Source organism: Hypanus sabinus, chromosome 2 (genome assembly GCF_030144855.1).
Source record: "Hypanus sabinus isolate sHypSab1 chromosome 2, sHypSab1.hap1, whole genome shotgun sequence".
NCBI lineage: Eukaryota > Metazoa > Chordata > Chondrichthyes > Myliobatiformes > Dasyatidae > Hypanus > Hypanus sabinus.
In genome coordinates, this window is record NC_082707.1 from 43,077,728 (window position 1) to 43,098,080 (window position 20,353).

The window sequence follows — 20,353 nt, forward strand, 5'->3', positions numbered from 1 at the left end:
AGATCAGTTTGACATAACCTACCACACAGACTATCCCTAATCAGGCCCTATTTACTTACATATACTGTCCTTTAGAATACATTGCAATAATTTACCCATTACTGGTGTCAGGCTTACCAGTCTATAATTTCACAGCTTATTCTTTGAGCCTAGCTTAAACAACAGAACAATATTAGCTATTATCCAGCCCTCCAGCAACTTATCCGTGGCTAAGGGCATTCTAAATACCTCTGCCAGGGCTCCCACACATTCAATAGTTCAATTTAATATCAGAGAAATGTATGCAATATACATCCTGAAATTCTTTTTCTTTGTAGACATCCATGAAACAGAAGGGAGCCACAAAGAATGAATGACAGTTAAACATTATAACCCCAAAGCCCCCCCACTCCCCCTTCCCACGCACAAGCAGCAGAAATCAACGGCCCTCCTTCAGCCCCACCCACTTCCGCAAAAAAGCATCTGTATCGTCCACCCGCCAAGCAAGCAACAACATAGCCCTCAATAAAGACTGTGATCTGCAGTACAACAAAAACTAATCATTCACCAGGCTCTCTCTCCCTTCCTAATAAAGGGAAAAGGAAGTGTCTCCTTTCACAGCGAGAGGGGAGACGTAACAAAACAACTCACAGATTTACAGTGCTAAAAGACTGTCACGCCACTTTCTCTCCCAAGTTCAGTGACCCGAAAATCGGCAACGTCTCACCCACCGAGAGAGAGAGAGCGAGAGCACAACTTGCCGAGTACACAGCCTCCGATGTTCTGTTTTCTCCTGTGATGCTTCAGGCGGTGGCACCAGTACAAAATCAGCCTGTCCTCGGGGCCACAAAAGCTCAGAACCCCGAAGATGCACTCATCGTCCAGGCTGTGTCCTCGGGGTATCGAAAAGCCGGCTGTGAGTCTTCGGGAGCGGTCCCACCACCACAAAGAACCAAAAAGTGAGTGTAACTCCAAGTCAGGGTCTTCCGAACTAGCCTCCTCCAAGATCCAACAGGACATCTTTTCTGGCCCCTGGTGCTAATTTGTCTGAAGACAGCAACCACGTCCTCTTTTGCAGTCCAGGTATAGTCCGTGGTCTCATTATTCTTTTGCCTTAGCTCTATAGATTCTGTGTCAGTCTCCAGAATAAATACAAATGCAAAACATCCACTGAAGATCTCCATCACCTCCTTCAGCTCCATGAATAGCTGATAACGCAGATCTTCAAGTGGACCAATTTTGTTCCTTACTATCCTTTTGCTCTTAATATCTCCAAGTAGGATATAAATTAATATATCCATGGGATTCTCCTTCACCTTGTCTGCCAAACTATCATCATGCTTCTTTTAGCCCTCCTGACCTCCCTCTTATGTTCTCTCGTATTTCTCGTATTGAAGTGCCTCAATTGTCCCTTGCTGCCTATACTTGCTATACACCTCCTTCTCTACTTAACCACTACCCACAACTCACCTCTTCTCCCCTCTTCCCTTCCAAGTCACAGAACCAGAAACCTGACTACTGTGGTTTTCCTCTGCTAGGTCAGTACTCATCATGTTTTAATTTCTCCTGTTTATAGTTGACTGTTTATATCACAAGGTACCGGGCATTAGGGATAACGGAGTAGAGGGCAGACTATTCAGGCGAGGTACATTGTTAACTAACATATGATATGTTTCTTTGGATGGGTTCAGTATAGGAATACAGGGATTCAGACCTGAAATTATCCTAGGTAATTTCTAAAGTAAGTACATGTTCTGAAGGGCCTGCGTTGTGCTCTAGGTTTTCTATGTTTCTATCATTCCAACTCATGAATGCAGCAGCTAATATCATTACTGTAAATACCTTATACCATCAGCTGTCAAAATAATTTGCAAATAATTCTGACTAGAATATTCGTCTTCTGTGTTACTGCACGGTCATAGTGGCTAATCATTAAACACCTTTTAGTATTAACTAGATTAAAAGTGAATCGTGCAATGGACTGATTGAAAGAGTCCATTTTGTAACTCCAGTACTGTGAATTTTAAGTCCTTCTTTCTCCCAGCAATAGGATCCTACATTCTGACGAGCAGATGTAACTCTGGTTTACTGGATTCATGCAAAATAAGCATAAGTGGCTGCGTGAAGCATCCTCATGCTCTGTGTGGTCTAATATCATGCCTTACCATTGAGACGTGCATGGAATTTTTGTCCGCTTCACTGTAAACCGCCACAGAACGCACACCCATCTTCTTCGCTGTCCTCATGACCCTGCAGGCAATCTCGCCTCGATTTGCAATGAGGACTTTCTCTATTCTGCAACAGCCTATTTAACAGATTAAGAATCAGTTTAGTTTTAAGGGGCTTTCTTGTATAATATATTTAAATATAGAGTAGATAGATGTCACACTATTAAGAAAAAGATCATTTTGGGTCACTAGGCATTATCTTGAATCCGAATGTCTATGAATGACAATGTGACAGGTTAGACTTCAACCTCAGAGATTATTTCACAACAATCACTTACAATTTCTATGAAGAAAGCAACACATGCTGTCATCAAAAGAAAATTGAAATCACTTAATTTTGGTAATTACTGTGAATTGAAACCGACTGGCTGATCTCAGGGCTGTTATCTAGTGTTACCTGATAGCTACAAACAATAACTAGGTATTTACACAGTGGATAGTGCCACTCCAGTCACAACAATGCTGAATGTTCAGATTAGATACTAATAATACATTTCATTTCAGCTCCACACAATTCCTTCCCCAACATCTGACAAAGAAATGCAATACTTGACGGGATTGACACTACTAACAAGACTTAATTGAAAAAAGATGTGAAAGTGAATTCTGTTAAAGTCAGACATGAGTGATAATGTTACATCAGCAAGCAGATATTAAAATACTGTTGGAACTGCCATGTGGCAATCAGGTTCTTACAAGGGTCCACTGCACTTGAACGTAAATCTGTTTGCCCTAAAGAGATTTCTAGAATGTACCCAAAATTCTCATGATATCTATTCACAATGCTTATAATAAAATCTATCAACTGTTGCAATACCTTTTATCAACATTTCTAACAATTTCTCATTTTGCTCATTCATCGACACAATGAATGTTTACACCTTTTACTATTGACTACATTAACTGTGAATCATGCAATGGGCTGAGTTGAAAGAGTCCATTTCGTACCTCCATTAATGTGAATTTCTTCTGCATAATACGGAGTTGACATTGATAACTGAAATATGAGCTACGTATTATTCAGGAAGACAGACATAAACTACAAATGGGTGTAAACTTGAATTAGCAGTGATGGAGGTGAGCACAAAAGAAAAAAGATACCTGTTGCAGCATTCCTTACACATGTTCGTGCACAAGACCATTGCCTGCAAAATTTCAAGGAGAAAAGTTAATAGACTTACTTAAAGTTACAGCTTCTTAAATTGTCTGACTAATTAAAATCCTTTATTTAGAAAGTTATATGACTGCATTTAACCAATAACAAAACAACAAATTCACGAGTACAATAATGGAAAAAATTGTTGATTTGCACAAACTCTTCATACAAGCAGTCAGTTTGACTAGATATCGTAAAAATATAAGCTTCTTCAATCTACCTAATTTCATTATAAATGATTGTTAAAAGTATTGCTACTACAGAAAACCAGCAAAGTAATACAAAAAAAAGTTGTGCAAGAGATTCTGCAGATGCTGGAAATCCTGAGAACACACACAAAGTGCTGGAGGAAGGGCAGAGTCTTGGAACATTACAAAAGTGAAAATAAGCTGAATTGTTTATGGTAGGATTATGATCATGGACTTTATGGAAAAGCCTATAAAAAGTAGCAGATAATGTACAGTCCATTCATGGGTAAAGCCTTCCCCAATATTGAACACATCTACAAGACGCACGCTGTCGTAGGAAAGCAGCATCGATCAACAAGCAACCCCACCATCCAGGCTATGCTCTCGTCTCAATAATGCCATCAGGAAGGAGGGACAGGGGCCTCAGGTCCCACACTACCAGGTTCAATCCTCAGGCTCTGGAACTAAAGGCGATAACTTCACTCACCCCAGCACGGAACTGTTTCCACAACCTATGGACTCACTTTCATGGACTCTATAAATCACATTCTTGATATTTATTGATTTATTTATTTATTATTATTATTATTATTATTTTGTGTTTTATTCTTTTTTATATTTGCACAGTTTGTTGTCTTTTGCAGATTGGTTGTTTGTCTTTGCTGTGTGTGGTTTCCATTGATTCTATTGTGTTTCTTTGTATTTACTGTGAATGCCTGGAAGAAAATTAATCTCAGGGTTGTATATGGTGACATTTGAACATTGGCTGGTCTGGAGTACTCGATGTTCCAAACACGTGATCCCTGTCCAAGCAGAATTCACCAAAAGATAGTAGGGCATTGGACTTTTCGCCTTTTGTTAAACGTTTTACTAAATACTTTTCTTTTGTTGGTAACTTAGTTATAATTACTATGTGAGCCATTTCTCTTATTTAACATCTTCCCTGATCTAAAACAGCCTCTGAATCAGGATATTTTGGTAGAGTTTCAGTAGGAGAAAGGCTAATTTTGATGGCATCAGAAAGGGTCTGGCAGGCATGGACTGAGACAGGTTTTCGACAAAAGGAATGCTTGGTAAGTGGAAGGCCTTCGAAAGTGAAATTTTGAGAGTACAGAGCTTGTAGGTCCCTGTTAGAATAAAAGGCAAGTTTAACTGGCTTAGGAAACTTTGGTTTTCGAGGTATGTTGAGGCAATAATTACGAAGAAGGAGGTGTATAGGCAGCAAGGAACAAATGAGGTACTTGAGAAGTATAAGAAATGCAAAAGAACACTTACAAGGGAAATCAGGACTAAAAGAGGTTGTTCTGACAGACATGGTGAAGGAGAAGCTCAAGGGCTTTTTATATTAAGAGCAGAAGGATAGTAGGTGACAAAATTGGTCCACTTGAAGATTAGCGTGGTCATCTATGCATTGATCCAAAAGAGGGTGGGGAGATCTTAAATGGAATTTTTTGCATCAGGGGATGGACACAGAGACGATAGAACTGTGGCAAACCAGCAGTGAGTTCATGGACCAAACACGGACTACAGAAGAGGAGGTGTTGCTGTCTTGAGCCAAATTATAGTGCAAAAATCCCTGACGAGGTGTCCCCACGGACCCTGTGGGAGGCTAATGCAGAAATTACAGGGGCCTTGGCATGGATATTTAAAATGCCCTTAGCCACAGGAAAGGTGCTGGAGGACAGCTAAAATTGTTCCATTGTTCAAGAAAAGCTCGAAGAATAAGTGAGGAAATAATAGGCTGGTGAGCCTGATATCAGTACTGAGTAACTTAATGGAAGGTATTTAAGGGACAGACTGGACACCTGTGGACACCTGGGACTGTTGCTTCTTCCATTGCTTGTCATCCATATCAATGGTCAGGATGATAATGCAAGTGAGACTAAAATTCAATCAGCAAATATGCAGATGACACTAAGATTGGGGATATAGTGGACAGCGAGGAAGGCTATCAAAACTTACGGGGATATAACGGGGATGTGGGAATACAAATCCATAATTCCTTGCAAGTGGCATAACAGGTAGATAGAGCCTAAGGAGAGCTTTTCAGACCAGATTCATTTATTTGTCACGTGTACATTGAAACATACAGTTGCTTGTGTTAACAGCCAACAGAACCTAAAGACGCGCTGGGGGCAGCCCACAAGTGGTGCCAAGATGGCAAAGCTACAATGTTCAACGGAACAACACAAGCAACACAACAAAGACACCAGCACTCCCTCACTTCTCGCTGCTGCCATCAGGAAGGAGGTACAGGAGCCTCAGGATCCGTACCACCAGATTCAGGAACAGAGATTACCCCTCAAGCATCAGACTCTTGAATCAGAAGGAATAACTTCACTCACCAAGACACTTTGAAGCTGTATAAGTTATTGGTGAGGCCTAATTTGGAGAGTTATGTGCAGTTCTGGTCACTCACCTACAGGAAAGATGTAAATAAGATTGAAAGAGTGCAGAGAAAGGATGTTGCCAGGACTTGAGGATCTGAGTTTTAGGGAAAGGTTGAATGGGGCGAGATTTGATAGAGATATACAAAACTATGAGGGTATAGATAGGGTAAATATGAGCAGGCTTTTTTCACTGAGGTTGGGTGAGACTAGAACCAGAGGTCATAGGTTAAGGACAAAAGATGAAATATTTAAAAGGAACCTGAGAGATAACTTCTTCACTCATTAACAGAAGAGGAGCGGAGCTACGATGGTGCCAGACAGCAGACCCTTCGAGCTCATCTGCGGAAACAGTTTGATGTCTACCTTTAACATCTCTCTTTCTCCTTTGCAAGGTGGATGGGACTCTTTGGTTCTTCATGACGCAGGTTCCCGCTCTTGGGGCTCACCGACCGGCTGTTGCTCAATATCTTAAAGTCATGGCCTAGAAGACAAATGCGCCTTCAGGGCTCTGAGGCTTTGCGGCCCTGGGGACGAACCGCTTCTCTGCTGGCACTGCCAACCAAAGCATTGCAGGAGAAAACGGAGTACCAACAACATCGGATCAGCTGTCGGAGGGGTTTGTACTCAGATTGCTCTTTCTCTTGCAGGTGGCAGAGAGTTTGTCGCCAATTCTCAAGTTGGAGAACTTGGGGAAAGAAACGTGTTGCAGCAGACTTTAACACCGCAAATCAGTAATTTTCATTGTCTTGCTGGTCTCCCCTCACATTGTGTGACACCTCTTTGTTCCTTCGTTAGGCAGGGGGGAGAGATGGGGAGGGGGTAGGGAGGGGAGGGGAGAAGAGAGGGGGGAGAAGAGAGGGGGAGAAGAGAGGGGGAGAAGAGAGGGGGGAGAAGAGAGGGGGGAGAAGAGAGGGGGGAGAAGAGAGGGGGGAGAAGAGAGGGGGGAGAAGAGAGGGGGGAGAAGAGAGGGGGGAGAAGAGAGGGGGGAGAAGAGAGGGGGGAGAAGAGAGGGGGGAGAAGAGAGGGGGGAGAAGAGAGGGGGGAGAAGAGAGGGGGGAGAAGAGAGGGGGGAGAAGAGAGGGGGGAGAAGAGAGGGGGGAGAAGAGAGGGGGGAGAAGAGAGGGGGGAGAAGAGAGGGGGGAGAAGAGAGGGGGGAGAAGAGAGGGGGGAGAAGAGAGGGGGGAGAAGAGAGGGGGGAGAAGAGAGGGGGGAGAAGAGAGGGGGGAGAAGAGAGGGGGGAGAAGAGAGGGGGGAGAAGAGAGGGGGGAGAAGAGAGGGGGGAGAAGAGAGGGGGGAGGGGGGAGAAGAGAGGGGGGAGAAGAGAGGGGGGAGAAGAGAGGGGGGAGAAGAGAGGGGGGAGAAGAGAGGGGGGAGAAGAGAGGGGGGAGAAGAGAGGGGGGAGAAGAGAGGGGGGAGAAGAGAGGGGGGAGAAGAGAGGGGGGAGAAGAGAGGGGGGAGAAGAGAGGGGGAAGAGAGGGGGAAGAGAGGGGGGAGAAGAGAGGGGGAGAAGAGAGGGGGGAGAAGAGAGGGGGGAGAAGAGAGGGGGGAGAAGAGAGGGGGGAGAAGAGAGGGGGGAGAAGAGAGGGGGGAGAAGAGAGGGGGGAGAAGAGAGGGGGGAGAAGAGAGGGGGGAGAAGAGAGGGGGGAGAAGAGAGGGGGGAGAAGAGAGGGGGGAGAAGAGAGGGGGGAGAAGAGAGGGGGGAGAAGAGAGGGGGGAGAAGAGAGGGGGGAGAAGAGAGGGGGGAGAAGAGAGGGGGGAGAAGAGAGGGGGGAGAAGAGAGGGGGGAGAAGAGAGGGGGGAGAAGAGAGGGGGGAGAAGAGAGGGGGGAGAAGAGAGGGGGGAGAAGAGAGGGGGAGAAGAGAGGGGGGAGAAGAGAGGGGGAAGAGAGGGGGGAGAAGAGAGGGGGGAGAAGAGAGGGGGGAGAAGAGAGGGGGGAGAAGAGAGGGGGGAGAAGAGAGGGGGGAGAAGAGAGGGGGGAGAAGAGAGGGGGGAGAAGAGAGGGGGGAGAAGAGAGGGGGGAGAAGAGAGGGGGGAGAAGAGAGGGGGGAGAAGAGAGGGGGGAGAAGAGAGGGGGAGAAGAGAGGGGGAGAAGAGAGGGGGAGAAGAGAGGGGGAGAAGAGAGGGGGAGAAGAGAGGGGGAGAAGAGAGGGGGAGAAGAGAGGGGGAGAAGAGAGGGGGAGAAGAGAGGGGGAGAAGAGAGGGGGAGAAGAGAGGGGGAGAAGAGAGGGGGAGAAGAGAGGGGAAAGGGGAGAATGAGGGCGCGCGCCTGTGGTACGTCAAATTGTCAGGTGAATGATTAGTTTGTTGTACTGCAGAACATAATCTTTATCAGGGGCTTTCCTATTGCATGCTTGGTGGGCGGCGGGTGCTGATGCGTTTTGCTGAAGTAAGTGGGGGAGGGGTAGGGTTGAAGCTTTGCTGTTGCTTGTGTGTATGGGGGTAAGGGGCTTTGGGGTTCTGACATTTTTACTGTCACTCATTCCTTCTGTTTTCCTGGTTGTCTATGAAGAACAAGGATTTCAGGTTGTATATTGATTACATTCTCAGGTATTAGATGGAGCTATTGAACTCAGAGGGTGGTGAGCGTGTGGCACGAGCTGCTCGTGCATTCAATTTCAACATTTCTAAGATCGCATTGGATAAGTACATGCACGGGAGGTGTATGGAGGGATATGGTCCAGGTGCTGGTTGATGGGACTAAGCAGAATAGCAGTTCAGCATGGACTAGAAGGGCCGAAGGGTTGTTTCTCTGGTGTAGAGCTCTGCGACTGTAAGTCAAGAGAAGTGATGCTGTGGTAAAGTTTGCTGCTTTCAGCATACTGTACATAAGGAAACCAGCTCCTGGTGCGGGTGTGATGCTTCTGACGACAAGCACATTGATGTGAAATAGGAGAGACAAGGCTGTGTTTCTGCATGACACTAAATATATCACAGCAATCCCAGGAAGAGATGCCCCAGAGTCACAGAGTCGTAGGGAAATGCCAGAGAGAAACAGGTCCTTCAGCCCACAACAATTGTCATCCGTCCATTTACATTAATTCCACATTAAACCCATTCTTTATTCTCCCCACATTATCAACTAACTCACCCACACACTGGAGACAATTTAGAATGGCCAACTAACATACTCCAGATGCATGAGGAAAGTGGATCCCCTGAAGGAAACTCACGTGAACACAGGGAGAAAAGGCAAATTCAACACTTGGCAAAGAGATGCAAAGACTCTACCAGCTACATCGCTGTACCACACAAATGACAATTCTGTAGGTGGGACTGGGTAGCTAGGGAAAGAACCAAGCAAATGCAGTGTGATCCAGTGCAGAGAATAACATTGGGCAGTATGACCGGTTTTAAAAGGCAAGAAAGCCAAAGAGTAATAGATTATCTTTGTTAAAGATCACTGTGGATGCCATTAGTAACTTTGATCAAAGTAGCTCTGATAATGTTACTGGCACAGAAGTTCAGTTTGTGAGGTTCAAGTATCTCCCCGGTATAATAATTGGGATGTCACTTATTCCTGAGAACTCAGCAAGGAACAGGAGATGTTATAATAGTCACAAAGGAATGCATAGGACAGAGAGATCAAATGAATTTTCTTTGCTGAGGACAGGTAATGATAATAGGCTCTAAGAATATAGCACAATCCACAGTTTTTTTAATATGTGTTAATGTTCAATATTTCATGCTTTTGAATGCTAAAATGCCAATTAATTTTGCCCTAGACTGTTTTAGGCTCAATGCCCATCTTTGTCAGATTTATCCTCACTCTTTCTTTAAACGAATGGTATAACTTTAGTGATCTTGCAGGTCTCTGGCACCTGAAGGGTAAGATATTGGCCCGAGTCTCCGCAACATCTACACTTTCAAGGTTTAGAATGCATCCAATCTGAGCCAGGTCATCTTTCTACTTTAAAGACTGTCAAGTTTTTTTTTAAGAACCTTCCTATTATCTATTTCTGTCCTATAAAATTATTATAAATTTTTTTAAATTGTCATGACTCTTAATATAAGTAAAATATCAGAGATTGATAAGGAATAGTCTTTTTTGGTACAAATAACCACTTGTAATTAAGGATTATATTCTCTCCTATTTTAGAGCAAAATTATACCATACATTTACAGATAATCCACATTTATTTAGAATACATTATTGACCCCTTTCAGTTGAAGGTACTTCTGTGGATTTTTACTTTCATAAATAACAATCTCTTTAACTACGTAAGGTCTATTTGTTCTTTCACATAATCAAAGTACAATTATTATTAAAGTATGTAAACTATACAACCTTGAGATTCATCTCCCTACAGGCAGCCACAAAACAAAGAAACCCAATAGAACTTATTAAAAGAAAAGAAGAATGTCAAACACCTGACGTCCAGAGAGAAAAACACAAATTGCGCAAACAATAAAAGCAAATAGTATTAGACTTGAAGTTCACGAAAGTGAGTTGGCAATCAGTCAGTTGCAGCCTCTGTTTAATGCAGATGAATAAATCTCACAGAGCAGCAAGAATCAAGTTTCTTTACAAATCCTAAAGATTCTGCATTTGCAACACTCTGTATTTCACACAGCATACTATAAGTACATTTAGATAGCTATTTGAAGAAATTATAGGTAACCTGCTTTGACAGTCACAGGATTGTTCCAGCTGTCAAAAATCTTATGATTGGTAAAAGTAAAGCATATTTCCAGTAACTTACACATAATAAAACTATCAGAAATGGCAAGAGACTGTCCCAGTCCAAAGTCAAGTTGCAACCAGCTGTCAGTTGTTGCAGGGATTACGTTCTATAATGAGCTACATAACTAAGTCAGGCAGCATCGCTGATAACAACACATCCCGATGATCTTGCATGCTCTGAACATAACAGGATTGGCATGTCACCACCCACCCTGACAGCCTCCAGTGCAACTGAACCCACAGCAACCATTGTGGATGCAAGATCAGTCTGCTGGAGAGTCTGCTGCATGGAAAGCATCCGGCCCAGATGACGTTCCTGGCCAAGTCCTTAGATCCTGTGCAGATGCTGATTATTTGCAGACATCTTTAATCCCTCCGCTTCAGTATGAGGTTGCCCCCTGTTTTTAGAAGGCCACTACCATCCCGGTGCCTAAGAAAAACAAGAAAAACACCCTAATGACTTCTGCCCAGTGGCTCTTGCATCTACCATCATGAAGTGCTTCGAGAGGCTGGTTATGGCATGCATTCCAGCCTTCTAGACAATTAGACAACCGCTTCCAGAGTGGCATGGTAGTGTGGTGGTTAGCACAACACTTTACAGTACAGGTGACCCAGGTTCAATTCCCACCACTACCTGTAACGACCGCATGGGTTTCCTCGGGTTCTCCGGTTTCCTCCCACAGTCCGAAGACGTACCGGTTGGTCGGTTAAGTGGTCATTATAAATTGTCCTGTGATTATGCCAGGGATTAAATTGGGGACTGCTGGGTGGCACAGCTTGAGAGGCCGAAGGGTAGACGCCATCTCCCTGGCCCTACACTCAGCTCTGGAGCAGGTATCTCTGTAGACCTACTGCCAAAACAGGTCTACAGCAGATGCCATCTCCCTGGCCCTACACTCAGCTCTGGAGCAGGTATCTCTGTAGACCTACTGCCAAAACAGGTCTACAGCAGATGCCATCTCCCTGGCCCTACACTCAGCTCTGGAGCAGGTATCTCTGTAGACCTACTGCCAAAACAGGTCTACAGCAGATGCCATCTCCCTGGCCCTACACTCAGCTCTGGAGCAGGTATCTCTGTAGACCTACTGCCAAAACAAGTCTACAGCAGATGCCATCTCCCTGGCCCTACACTCAGCTCTGGAGCAGGTGGACAATAAAGACACCTATATCAGACTATAGTTTACCGACAACTGCTCTGCCCTCAATTCTATAATTCAACCCCAAACTCCAAGACCTGGAAGTGAATAATTCACTCTGTAACTGGATCCTCGATTTCCTGACCAATAGTCTGCAAACTGTAAGGAATATCTCCACCACAATTATTCTCAACAATGGTGCCCTACAAGACTGCATCCTGAGCCCTCTACTCTACTCTCAGCACATTCATGACTGCGTGGCTAGATTCTGCTTTAAGTCTATCTATGAGTTTACAGATAATACACCATAGTAGGCCAGCTTCAAGTTGTAACAGTCAGAGTACAGTAAAGGTATAGAGAGCTTAGTGACATGGTGTCATGATAACAAACTTTCTATCAATGTCAGCAAAAAATAAATGCTGGTCATTGACTTCAGGAAGAAGGGGATTTCACATGCTCCTGTTTCCATCAACAGGTCGAGAGCTTAAAGTTCCTAGGAGTGAACATCATCAATAATATATCCCGGTTCAACCATGTAGACACCAAAAGCAGGAAAGTTCACCAATGCCTCTGCATCCTCAGGAGGGTAAGAAACGTGGCAAGTCCCCGCTGACCCTTACCAACTTTTATCAAACCACCACAGAAAGCATCCCAACTTGACATGGCAACTGCCCGTGACTGCAGAGAGTTGTGGATGCAGCTCACCACGTTACAGAAACCATGCTTTCTATTGCTGCCTCAGTGCAGCATAATCAAAGACTCCTCTCACCCCAGACATTCCCTCTTCCCCCATCGGGCAAAAGATACAAAAGCCTGAAGGGAAGTATGTATCTCTAAGCTGGAGGAGAACTTCCACCCCACTTTTATAAGAGATTGAAAGGTGTCCTTGTACAATCAACCTTGTTATGACCTTGCACATTACTGTCTACCTGCACTGCACTTTATCCTGCATTCCGTTATTTCTTTACCTTGATCTGCTTCAATGTACGGTGCAATGAATTAATCTGTGTGAACAGGGTGCAAGACAAGCTTTTCACTGTACCTCAGTGCATGAGACAATAATAAACTCCTTTCAATTCGAGAGAGCGAGTTCACTTGCTTAACTTTACTGAATGATGCAACTTTGACTAATGTGATCCCCATAGCTCTGATTTATTGGGTGCCCCCACACTGCCAACACAAACTTGACAACATCAACTAGACAAATAGCTTGGTCCAGTATTAATACCATACTACGATGGCCCATTGCTCTACTGGCTAATTTACTGCTAATATTGTGAGGAAACATTAAACCAGATTTCCACCAACCCTATTATATGAATATATTTGGAAAAAAGCAAGAAATTCTCCATTACTATTACCTAGTCTATTTTTCTGGCATAATGTAAGACCAGCAGAAGAAGATACTTGCCCATGATGTGGTGAACCCACAGATCTCAGCAAAAACCTCCAGTTAGGGAAACTTAAAAGTTCCCGAGGTGTCTTGACCGGAAAGGGGAATTTTTAAAACCCCCCTCTAAAAACCATGTCTTTGAAATTTCCTTCCCCAGAGGGAACAGAAACTTTTGAATATGAAGGCAGAAGTTGAAAGATTATTGATAAATCTGAAGCGAAAGATTACCATAGCTAAGTTTGAAATGTAGAGTTGAGGTCATTAAATGATAAAGCAGGTTTAAGGGGTTGAATAGTTTACCCCATTTCCATTACATTTGTTTTTATGTATACACCAATGATTTTAGTTTTTTTTATTTTAATAAAAACAAAATACAGTAAACAAGAAACAGTCTTAAAACCAATGCCTCAATGTCACCGAAGACACTTACAAATTTCTACAGCTGAATGGTAGTGAGCATTCTGACAGGGTGCTTCACAGCCTGGATCACAAGAGTCCACAGAACTCCGTACTGCGTATTCAGAAAGTCCATTATGGACACAACACACTCAACCACTGAGGGCATCCTCAATGGGCAGTGCCTCAAAAAGGCAGCATCCATCACTAAGGGCCCTTATCTCACTACTACCATCAAGAAAGTACAGGAGCATGAAAACCCACACTCAAAAGATTCAGAAAGAGCTTCCTCCATCTGCCATCAGATTTCTGAATAGTCCACGACACCCTGCACAGGCCCAGCTAATTCTCCCCACCCCTCAATCAGGGCAAGGAAGCTTTAGTGTTTGTTTCACTGCCATGCACCAATGTTAACCAATGCAAACCCACCATATTGCAATGAAAATCAGAGGCAGCGCCCAAGAATCCTGAAGACCTGGAGGCTTACGGTGTGGTATATTGAGAACCTGCAGTACAGCACCCAGAGCCTGGGAACCCCACAGCCTAGTACTGAGGCTAATCCAAAGCCTGACACTTCAGCAACTTGGGGAAGTTACAACTTAGACCCCAAGATATAGGAGCAGAATAAGGCCATTCAGCCCATCGAGTCTGTTCTGCCATATCACCATGGCTGATCCAATTTTCTCTCTCAGCCCCAATCTCCTGCCCTCCCCCTGTATCCCTTCATGTCCTGACCAATCAAGAATCAATCAATCTCTGCCTTAAATATACATAAAGACTTGGCTCCACAGCTGCTGTGGCAGCGAATTCCAGAGATTCACCACTGTCTAGCTAAAGAAGTTCCTCCTCATCTTCATTCTAAAGTGACGCCCCACTATTCTGAGGCTGTGTCCTCTAGTCTTAGACTCTCCCATCATAGGGAACATCCTCTCTACATCCACTTTATCCTTTCTCCATTCGATATGTTTCAATGAGGTCACCCCTCATTCTTCTGAATTCTAGTGAATACAGGCCCAGAGCCATCAAACACTCTTCACATGACAAGCCGCTTAGTCCTGGAATATTTTTGTGAACCGCCTTTGAAACCACTCCAGCTTCAGCACATCCTTTCTAAAGGTGCCCAAAACTGCTCACAATATTCCACGTGAGGCCTCACCAGTGCTTTATAAAGCTTCAACATTACATCCTTGCTTTTATATTCTGGTCCTCTTGAAACGAATGCTGACATTGCATTTGCTTTCCTTACCACTGACTCAACCTGCAAATTAACCTTTAGGGAATCCTGCAGAAGGACCCCCAAGTCCCTTTGCATCTCAGGTTTTTGCATTTTTTCTCTTTTTAGAAAACAGTAAACCCTTTCATTTCTTCTACCAAAGTGCATGACCATACACTTCCCAACACTGTATTACATGTCACTTCTTTGCCCGTCCTCCTAATCTAGTCCTTCTGTAGCCGCTCTACTTCCTCAAAATTACCTGCTCCTCCACGTCTTTGTTATCATTGCAAAATTTGCAACAAAACCATCAATTCCATCATCCAAATTGTTGATATATAATGTAAAAAAGATTCAGTCCCAACACTGACCCCTCTGGAACATCAATAGTCACCAGCAGCCAACCAGGAAAGGCTCCCTTTATTCCCACTCTTGCCTCCTGCTAATCAGCCACTGCTTTATCCATGCTAGAATCTTTCCTGTAATACCATGGGCTTGTAGCTTGTTAAGCCACCTCATGTGTGGCACCTTGTCAAAGGTCTTCTGAAAATCCAAGTACGCAACATCAACTGATTTTCCTTTGTCTATCCTGCTTGTTATTCCAGCAGATTTGTCAGACAAGATTTTCCCTGAGGAAACCAATGCAGACTACAGCCTATTTTATCATATACCTCCAAGTACCCTGAAACCATATCCTTAACAATTGACTCAATATCTTCCCAACCACTGCGGTCAGACTAACTGATCTATAATTTCCTTTCTTCAGACTTGGCCCAAGGCAAGTCCCAACCAAACATCTGGGCAAGCCGCAGCCTAGCATCTAAGAAACCCAGAACCAACACTAGGTTGACCTGCAACCTGGTACCCAAGCACATGAGAGCAATGGTAAGGAAATCTGCAGCTCACACAAAATGCTGGGCAACAACTTTGCAGAGAAACAAAACAAGACCTCATGACCTACCCAGAACCTCCCTCTGGTTTCCCACCCCCTTCTCTTTATTCCACGATCCACTGTCCTCTCCTATCAAAAACAAGAGATTCTGTAGCTGCTAGAAATCTTGATCAACACACACAAAATGCTGGAGGAACTCAGCAGATCAGGCAGCATCTATGGAGGGGAATAAACAGACTACACTTCAGTTTGAGGTCCTTCATCAGGACCGGAAAGGAAATGGGAAGAAGTTGAAAGGAGGGGAAGAAGTGCAAGCCAGCAGGTGATAGGTGAAGCCAGGTGAGTGGGCTGGGGGAAGGGGGGGGGAATGAAGTAAGAAGGTGAGAGATGATAGGTAGAAAAGGCTGAAGAAGAAGTAATTTTATAGGAGAGGAGAGTGAATCATGGGAGATAGTGAAGGAGAAGGGGAACCAGAGGGAGGTAATGGACAGGTGAGAAGAGGGGATGTAAAAGGGGAGCCAGAATGGGGAATGGAAAGAAGCAGGAACAATTACTGGAAGTTATACAAATTGATGTTCCTGCTGTCAGGTTGTAGGCTACCCAGACGGTGAGACTTTCCTCCTCCAACTTGAGAGTGGCCTCTTCATGGTAGTAGAGGCGGCCATGGGCTGACATGTCAGAAAGGGAATGGGAGGTAGAATTAAAAAGGCTGGCCACCAGGAAACCCTGCCTGCTGTGGCAGACAGAGTGAAATTGCTTGACAAAGTGCCCCCCACCAATCTACATCAGGTTGCAACAATGTTGAGAAGGCTGCACCAGGAGCACCCAGTACAGGAGAAAACCCTGCCAGATTTGCAGGTGAGGTGTCACCTTACCTGGAAGGGCTGTTTGTAGCCTGAATGATGGTGAGGGAGGAGGTGAAATGTGTTTCCCCATGGCCACACATTTTAATTGTACATCCCAATATCACTGCCATTCTCAGGTTGGAGGAACTACAGCTCATAATCGATCTGGGTAACTTCCAAACTGACAGCATCAACATTAATCTATCTAACTTCCAGTAAATGCTTCAGCCTCATCTTCTCTCCTTTTCTATTTCCTCATTCTGTCTCCCTTTGTACACCTTCTTCTCTCCTTACCTGCCCATCATTTCCCTTTAGTACCCCTCCTCCTTCCCTTTCTCCAATGGTCACTCTCCTATCCTACCAGATTTCTACTTCACCCCTTTACCTTTTCCACCTATCATCTCTCAGCTTCCACTTCATTCCTCCACTTTCCCCCTTACCTGGTTCTCCCCCTCCCTCCATCTTCTTATTCTGGCTCCTTCGCCCTTCCAGATGAAGGGTCTCGGCCCGAGATGTCGCCTGTTTATTCCCCTCCGCAGATACTGCCTGGCCTGCTGAGCACCTCCAGCACTTTTGTGTTGCTCAGGATTAAATTCCAACATCTGCAGAATCTCTGACCTGCAGCTGTGTCAGTCACTCATACTGCGGCTGGAGCCTCTCCCAGCTCCGCTGGCCGATCACACCCCTCAGCGAGCCCCGGACACTCACTTTTTCAGGTTCCTCCTCAGCCAGCGCAGCAGTAGCTCATTCACTAGCACCGCCGCCATGCTCGAAACTTGATAGGGAGGGACAAAGAGAAGAGGACCTCCTGTTGCAATCCCAAATTAAAGATATCTGAAACCAAATTGCTCCGTGCTTATGATGCTGTGGTTATCAAGAGTTGATTATTGTCTGAAACCGAAAAATAAATGTACGAATTTGTGCTTATTTTACACTCAAACTTCCCGACGGTGTTCTAGTCCCTCTAGCCGACCCGTAGCGCGGTCACTGGGAACGAGCCAATCGCTTTCCAACAACAGAAACCATGCAGCCAATCGGATTTGGAGGGACTCGCTTAAAGGGCCGAAAGCCCGCCTGGTTTGACGTCAGCAGGTAACGCGACCTTCAGTTGGCGCGGCGGAGGTGACCGAGCGAGGAGGGAGGAGGAGGAGCGAGGGAGGAGGAGGAGCGAGGGAGGTGGGGGGGGAGGAGGAGCGAGGGGGAGGGGGAGGGAGGAGGAGCGAGGGGGAGGGGGAGGGAGGAGGAGCGAGGGAGGAGGAGAGAGGGAGGTGGGGGAGGAGGAGAGAGGGAGGTGGGGGAGGAGGAGCGAGGGGGGAGGAGGAGCGAGGGGGGAGGGAGGAGGAGGAGAGAGGGAGGTGGGGGAGGAGAGAGGGAGGTGGGGGAGGAGGAGGAGGAGCAGCGAGGGGAGGAGGGAGGGAGGAGGAGGAGAGAGAGGAGGAGGGGGGAGTGGCGAGCAGGGAAGAGTGCGCAGTGTCTAATACCCGAGGACAGGTATTTAAGGTGAGGGGGGATGATTTCAAAGGCGATGTACTTTACACCAACTGGAGTGGCGGTGGAGACCGATACTTCAGGTGCTTTCAAGAGACGTTTATATAGGCTACGAATGTGAGGACAGAGATATTGTGTTGGCATGAGGGGTTAGTGTACCATTTGATTAATTTATTTTGACGTGTATATTCTTCTCAGGTTCGATTTTAACAACATTTCGATGAGAAGTCCGCCATCCTCATCAGGGATGATGCCTGGACGTCTAGTCCGATGGTATATATACTCCCTAAGGCTAGAGAATAAGAATTTTAACAGATTAAGGTCTCGCTCTAATTAAGAACTACAATATGATTTTAAACAACGTCGGACAGTGGGAATCTCACTGATTGAGGACTAAGCATCGGGAGGAATGGACGACGGGAGTTGTGTATATAACTACCACCGGACTAGACGTGCCCAGGCATCATCCCTGATGAAGATGGGGGAGTTTGTCATGAAAACGGCGGCTAAAATCTAAACCTAGAAGCCAGAGAAGAGTTGTACGTCATATATGCACTAGATCCTTTTCCATTAATTTATTGGGATCGATCTTTGTGGACCGAAGGGCTTTTCCCTGTGCTCTACTGGTCTATGTAAAAGCGTATTGTAGCAGCATCACAGGCACACAACATCATTAAGCAACATTCATAAGAAAAAATCTGATGTGAAAATTGTACACAGCACGATGACCTCCACGAGGGACAGCTGGGCATATATGGTGGCAGAGCCCAAATCTGATCAGAAGTTGTCAAGCAGAAACTTTTATGACAAAAGCAAACTCTTGAATGTATGGAGTCATAGAGCACAACAGCACAGAAACAGCCCCTTTGGCTGCTCTAGTCCATTCCAATCCAATCCACCTACTTGCACCTGGACCATATCCATCCAAACACCTCTCATCCATGTACCTACCTAAACTTACACTTGAACCCACAACTATGACTTCTGTTTGCAGCTCATTCCAAACTTGTGGCATCTTCTGAGTGAAGAGGTTTACCCCAGATTTCCCTTCAATTTTTCACCTTTCACCCTACTTCTAGTCTCACCCAATTTAAGGGGAAAAAGCTTGCATATCTTAACAACTTCATTTTGTATACCTCTATAAGATCTTCCCTCATTCTCCAGTGATCCAGGGAATAAAGTCCTAACCTTATCAGCTTTTTCTTATAACTCACTCCCTCAAGTCCTGGCAACATCCTTGTTAATTTTCTCTGCACTCTTTCAAGCTTATTTACATCTTTTCTGTAGGTGTGACTAGGACTGCACACAGTACTCTAAATTTGGCTCAATAATGTCGTGTACGACTTCAAAATAAAGGCTGATTTATACTTCTGTGTAGTAGGCCACGCCTTAGCCTCTGTAAGTGGCCTGTGCCATTGTGAGCATTTATACCTATGTGTTAGTGTGTCTGCGTCACTCTGCAATTCATCGCCAAAACGCTAGTTGGTGGTGGGGTTTCTATGCCACTGTGTAGAGTTCCTTTGTATACTTCAAACAATGGTGACTGAGCACATCATGTTGGAGCTAATAAATGTTGAATAAGGGTTACTTTTATTGAAATTACTGCAACGAAGAAAAGAGAGAAGATGTCACAGGAGATGCTGTATACAACCATTGAACGGATTGAGGCAAAAGGAGGGTGAATTTTCTTTGCTTGTCCTGCCACTGAGAGACATGGACGAGGAAGTGCATTTCAGCAGATAGATTTGATGATTTGGTTCATTGTCTCCAACCATTTATTTTGCATCAGTGTATGCACAGTATGCCTGTAGACAGGAGGAAATGCGATGCTGCCATGCTGACCAATTACAGTTGTTGCAGTCTACGTCGCTGTGATGCACAGTTACATTTTTGGAGAGGTGTGCGTCAGGCTATGGCGTAGGGTACAGCGTAGGTTATGTGGCTACGTCATACCTACGCCGTTCATTTGATGCAGAAGTATAAATCAGCCTTAACACCCTGTACTAAATGGCCTCATTTGTGAAGGTCATTGTGCTAAAAGCTCTCTTTACTAACCCATCTAAGTGATACCTCTTTCAAGGAATTATGGAACTGATTTCCCAGGTCCATGGGTTTTACCACACATCCCAGAGCCCTACCATTCACTATATAAGTCTTACCTTAGTTTCTCCTCCGAAAGTTCAACAACTCACACTTCCATCTTTCAGCCTATTTTCCCTTGTGGTCAAGAACACACTGCAAGCTTTAATAGTTTTCCTTGTTTTCCAATATGCTTCCAATTTTGGTTACCATAGTTTACCATATTAACATCTAAATTATTAATTATAGATGAGCAACAGCAGGCCCACCACCAATCTCTGTGGCAGCC

The 20,353-nt window shown here is 44.9% G+C and overlaps 1 protein-coding gene across 3 annotated transcripts in view; it reads right to left on the reverse strand.

Moving 5' to 3' along the window:
- mccc1 (methylcrotonyl-CoA carboxylase subunit) overlaps positions 1–17,494 on the reverse strand; it is an 80,027-nt gene extending 62,533 nt beyond the window's left edge. Inside the window, exons 1-3 of one of the 3 annotated variants that reach the window (XM_059944901.1) lie at positions 17,206–17,494; positions 3,309–3,352; positions 2,145–2,284 (exon numbers count right to left, since the gene is read on the reverse strand). In XM_059944901.1, the coding sequence (XP_059800884.1) occupies positions 2,145–2,284; positions 3,309–3,352; positions 17,206–17,264 (243 nt within the window). In that variant the 5' untranslated portion in view covers positions 17,265–17,494. Of the gene's footprint in view, positions 1–2,144; positions 2,285–3,308; positions 3,353–13,581; positions 13,815–17,205 lie in introns of those variants that run through there. The other 2 variants (XM_059944894.1, XM_059944907.1) reach the window with 2 other exon arrangements.
- Between the last annotated feature and the right edge of the window lie 2,859 nt (positions 17,495–20,353).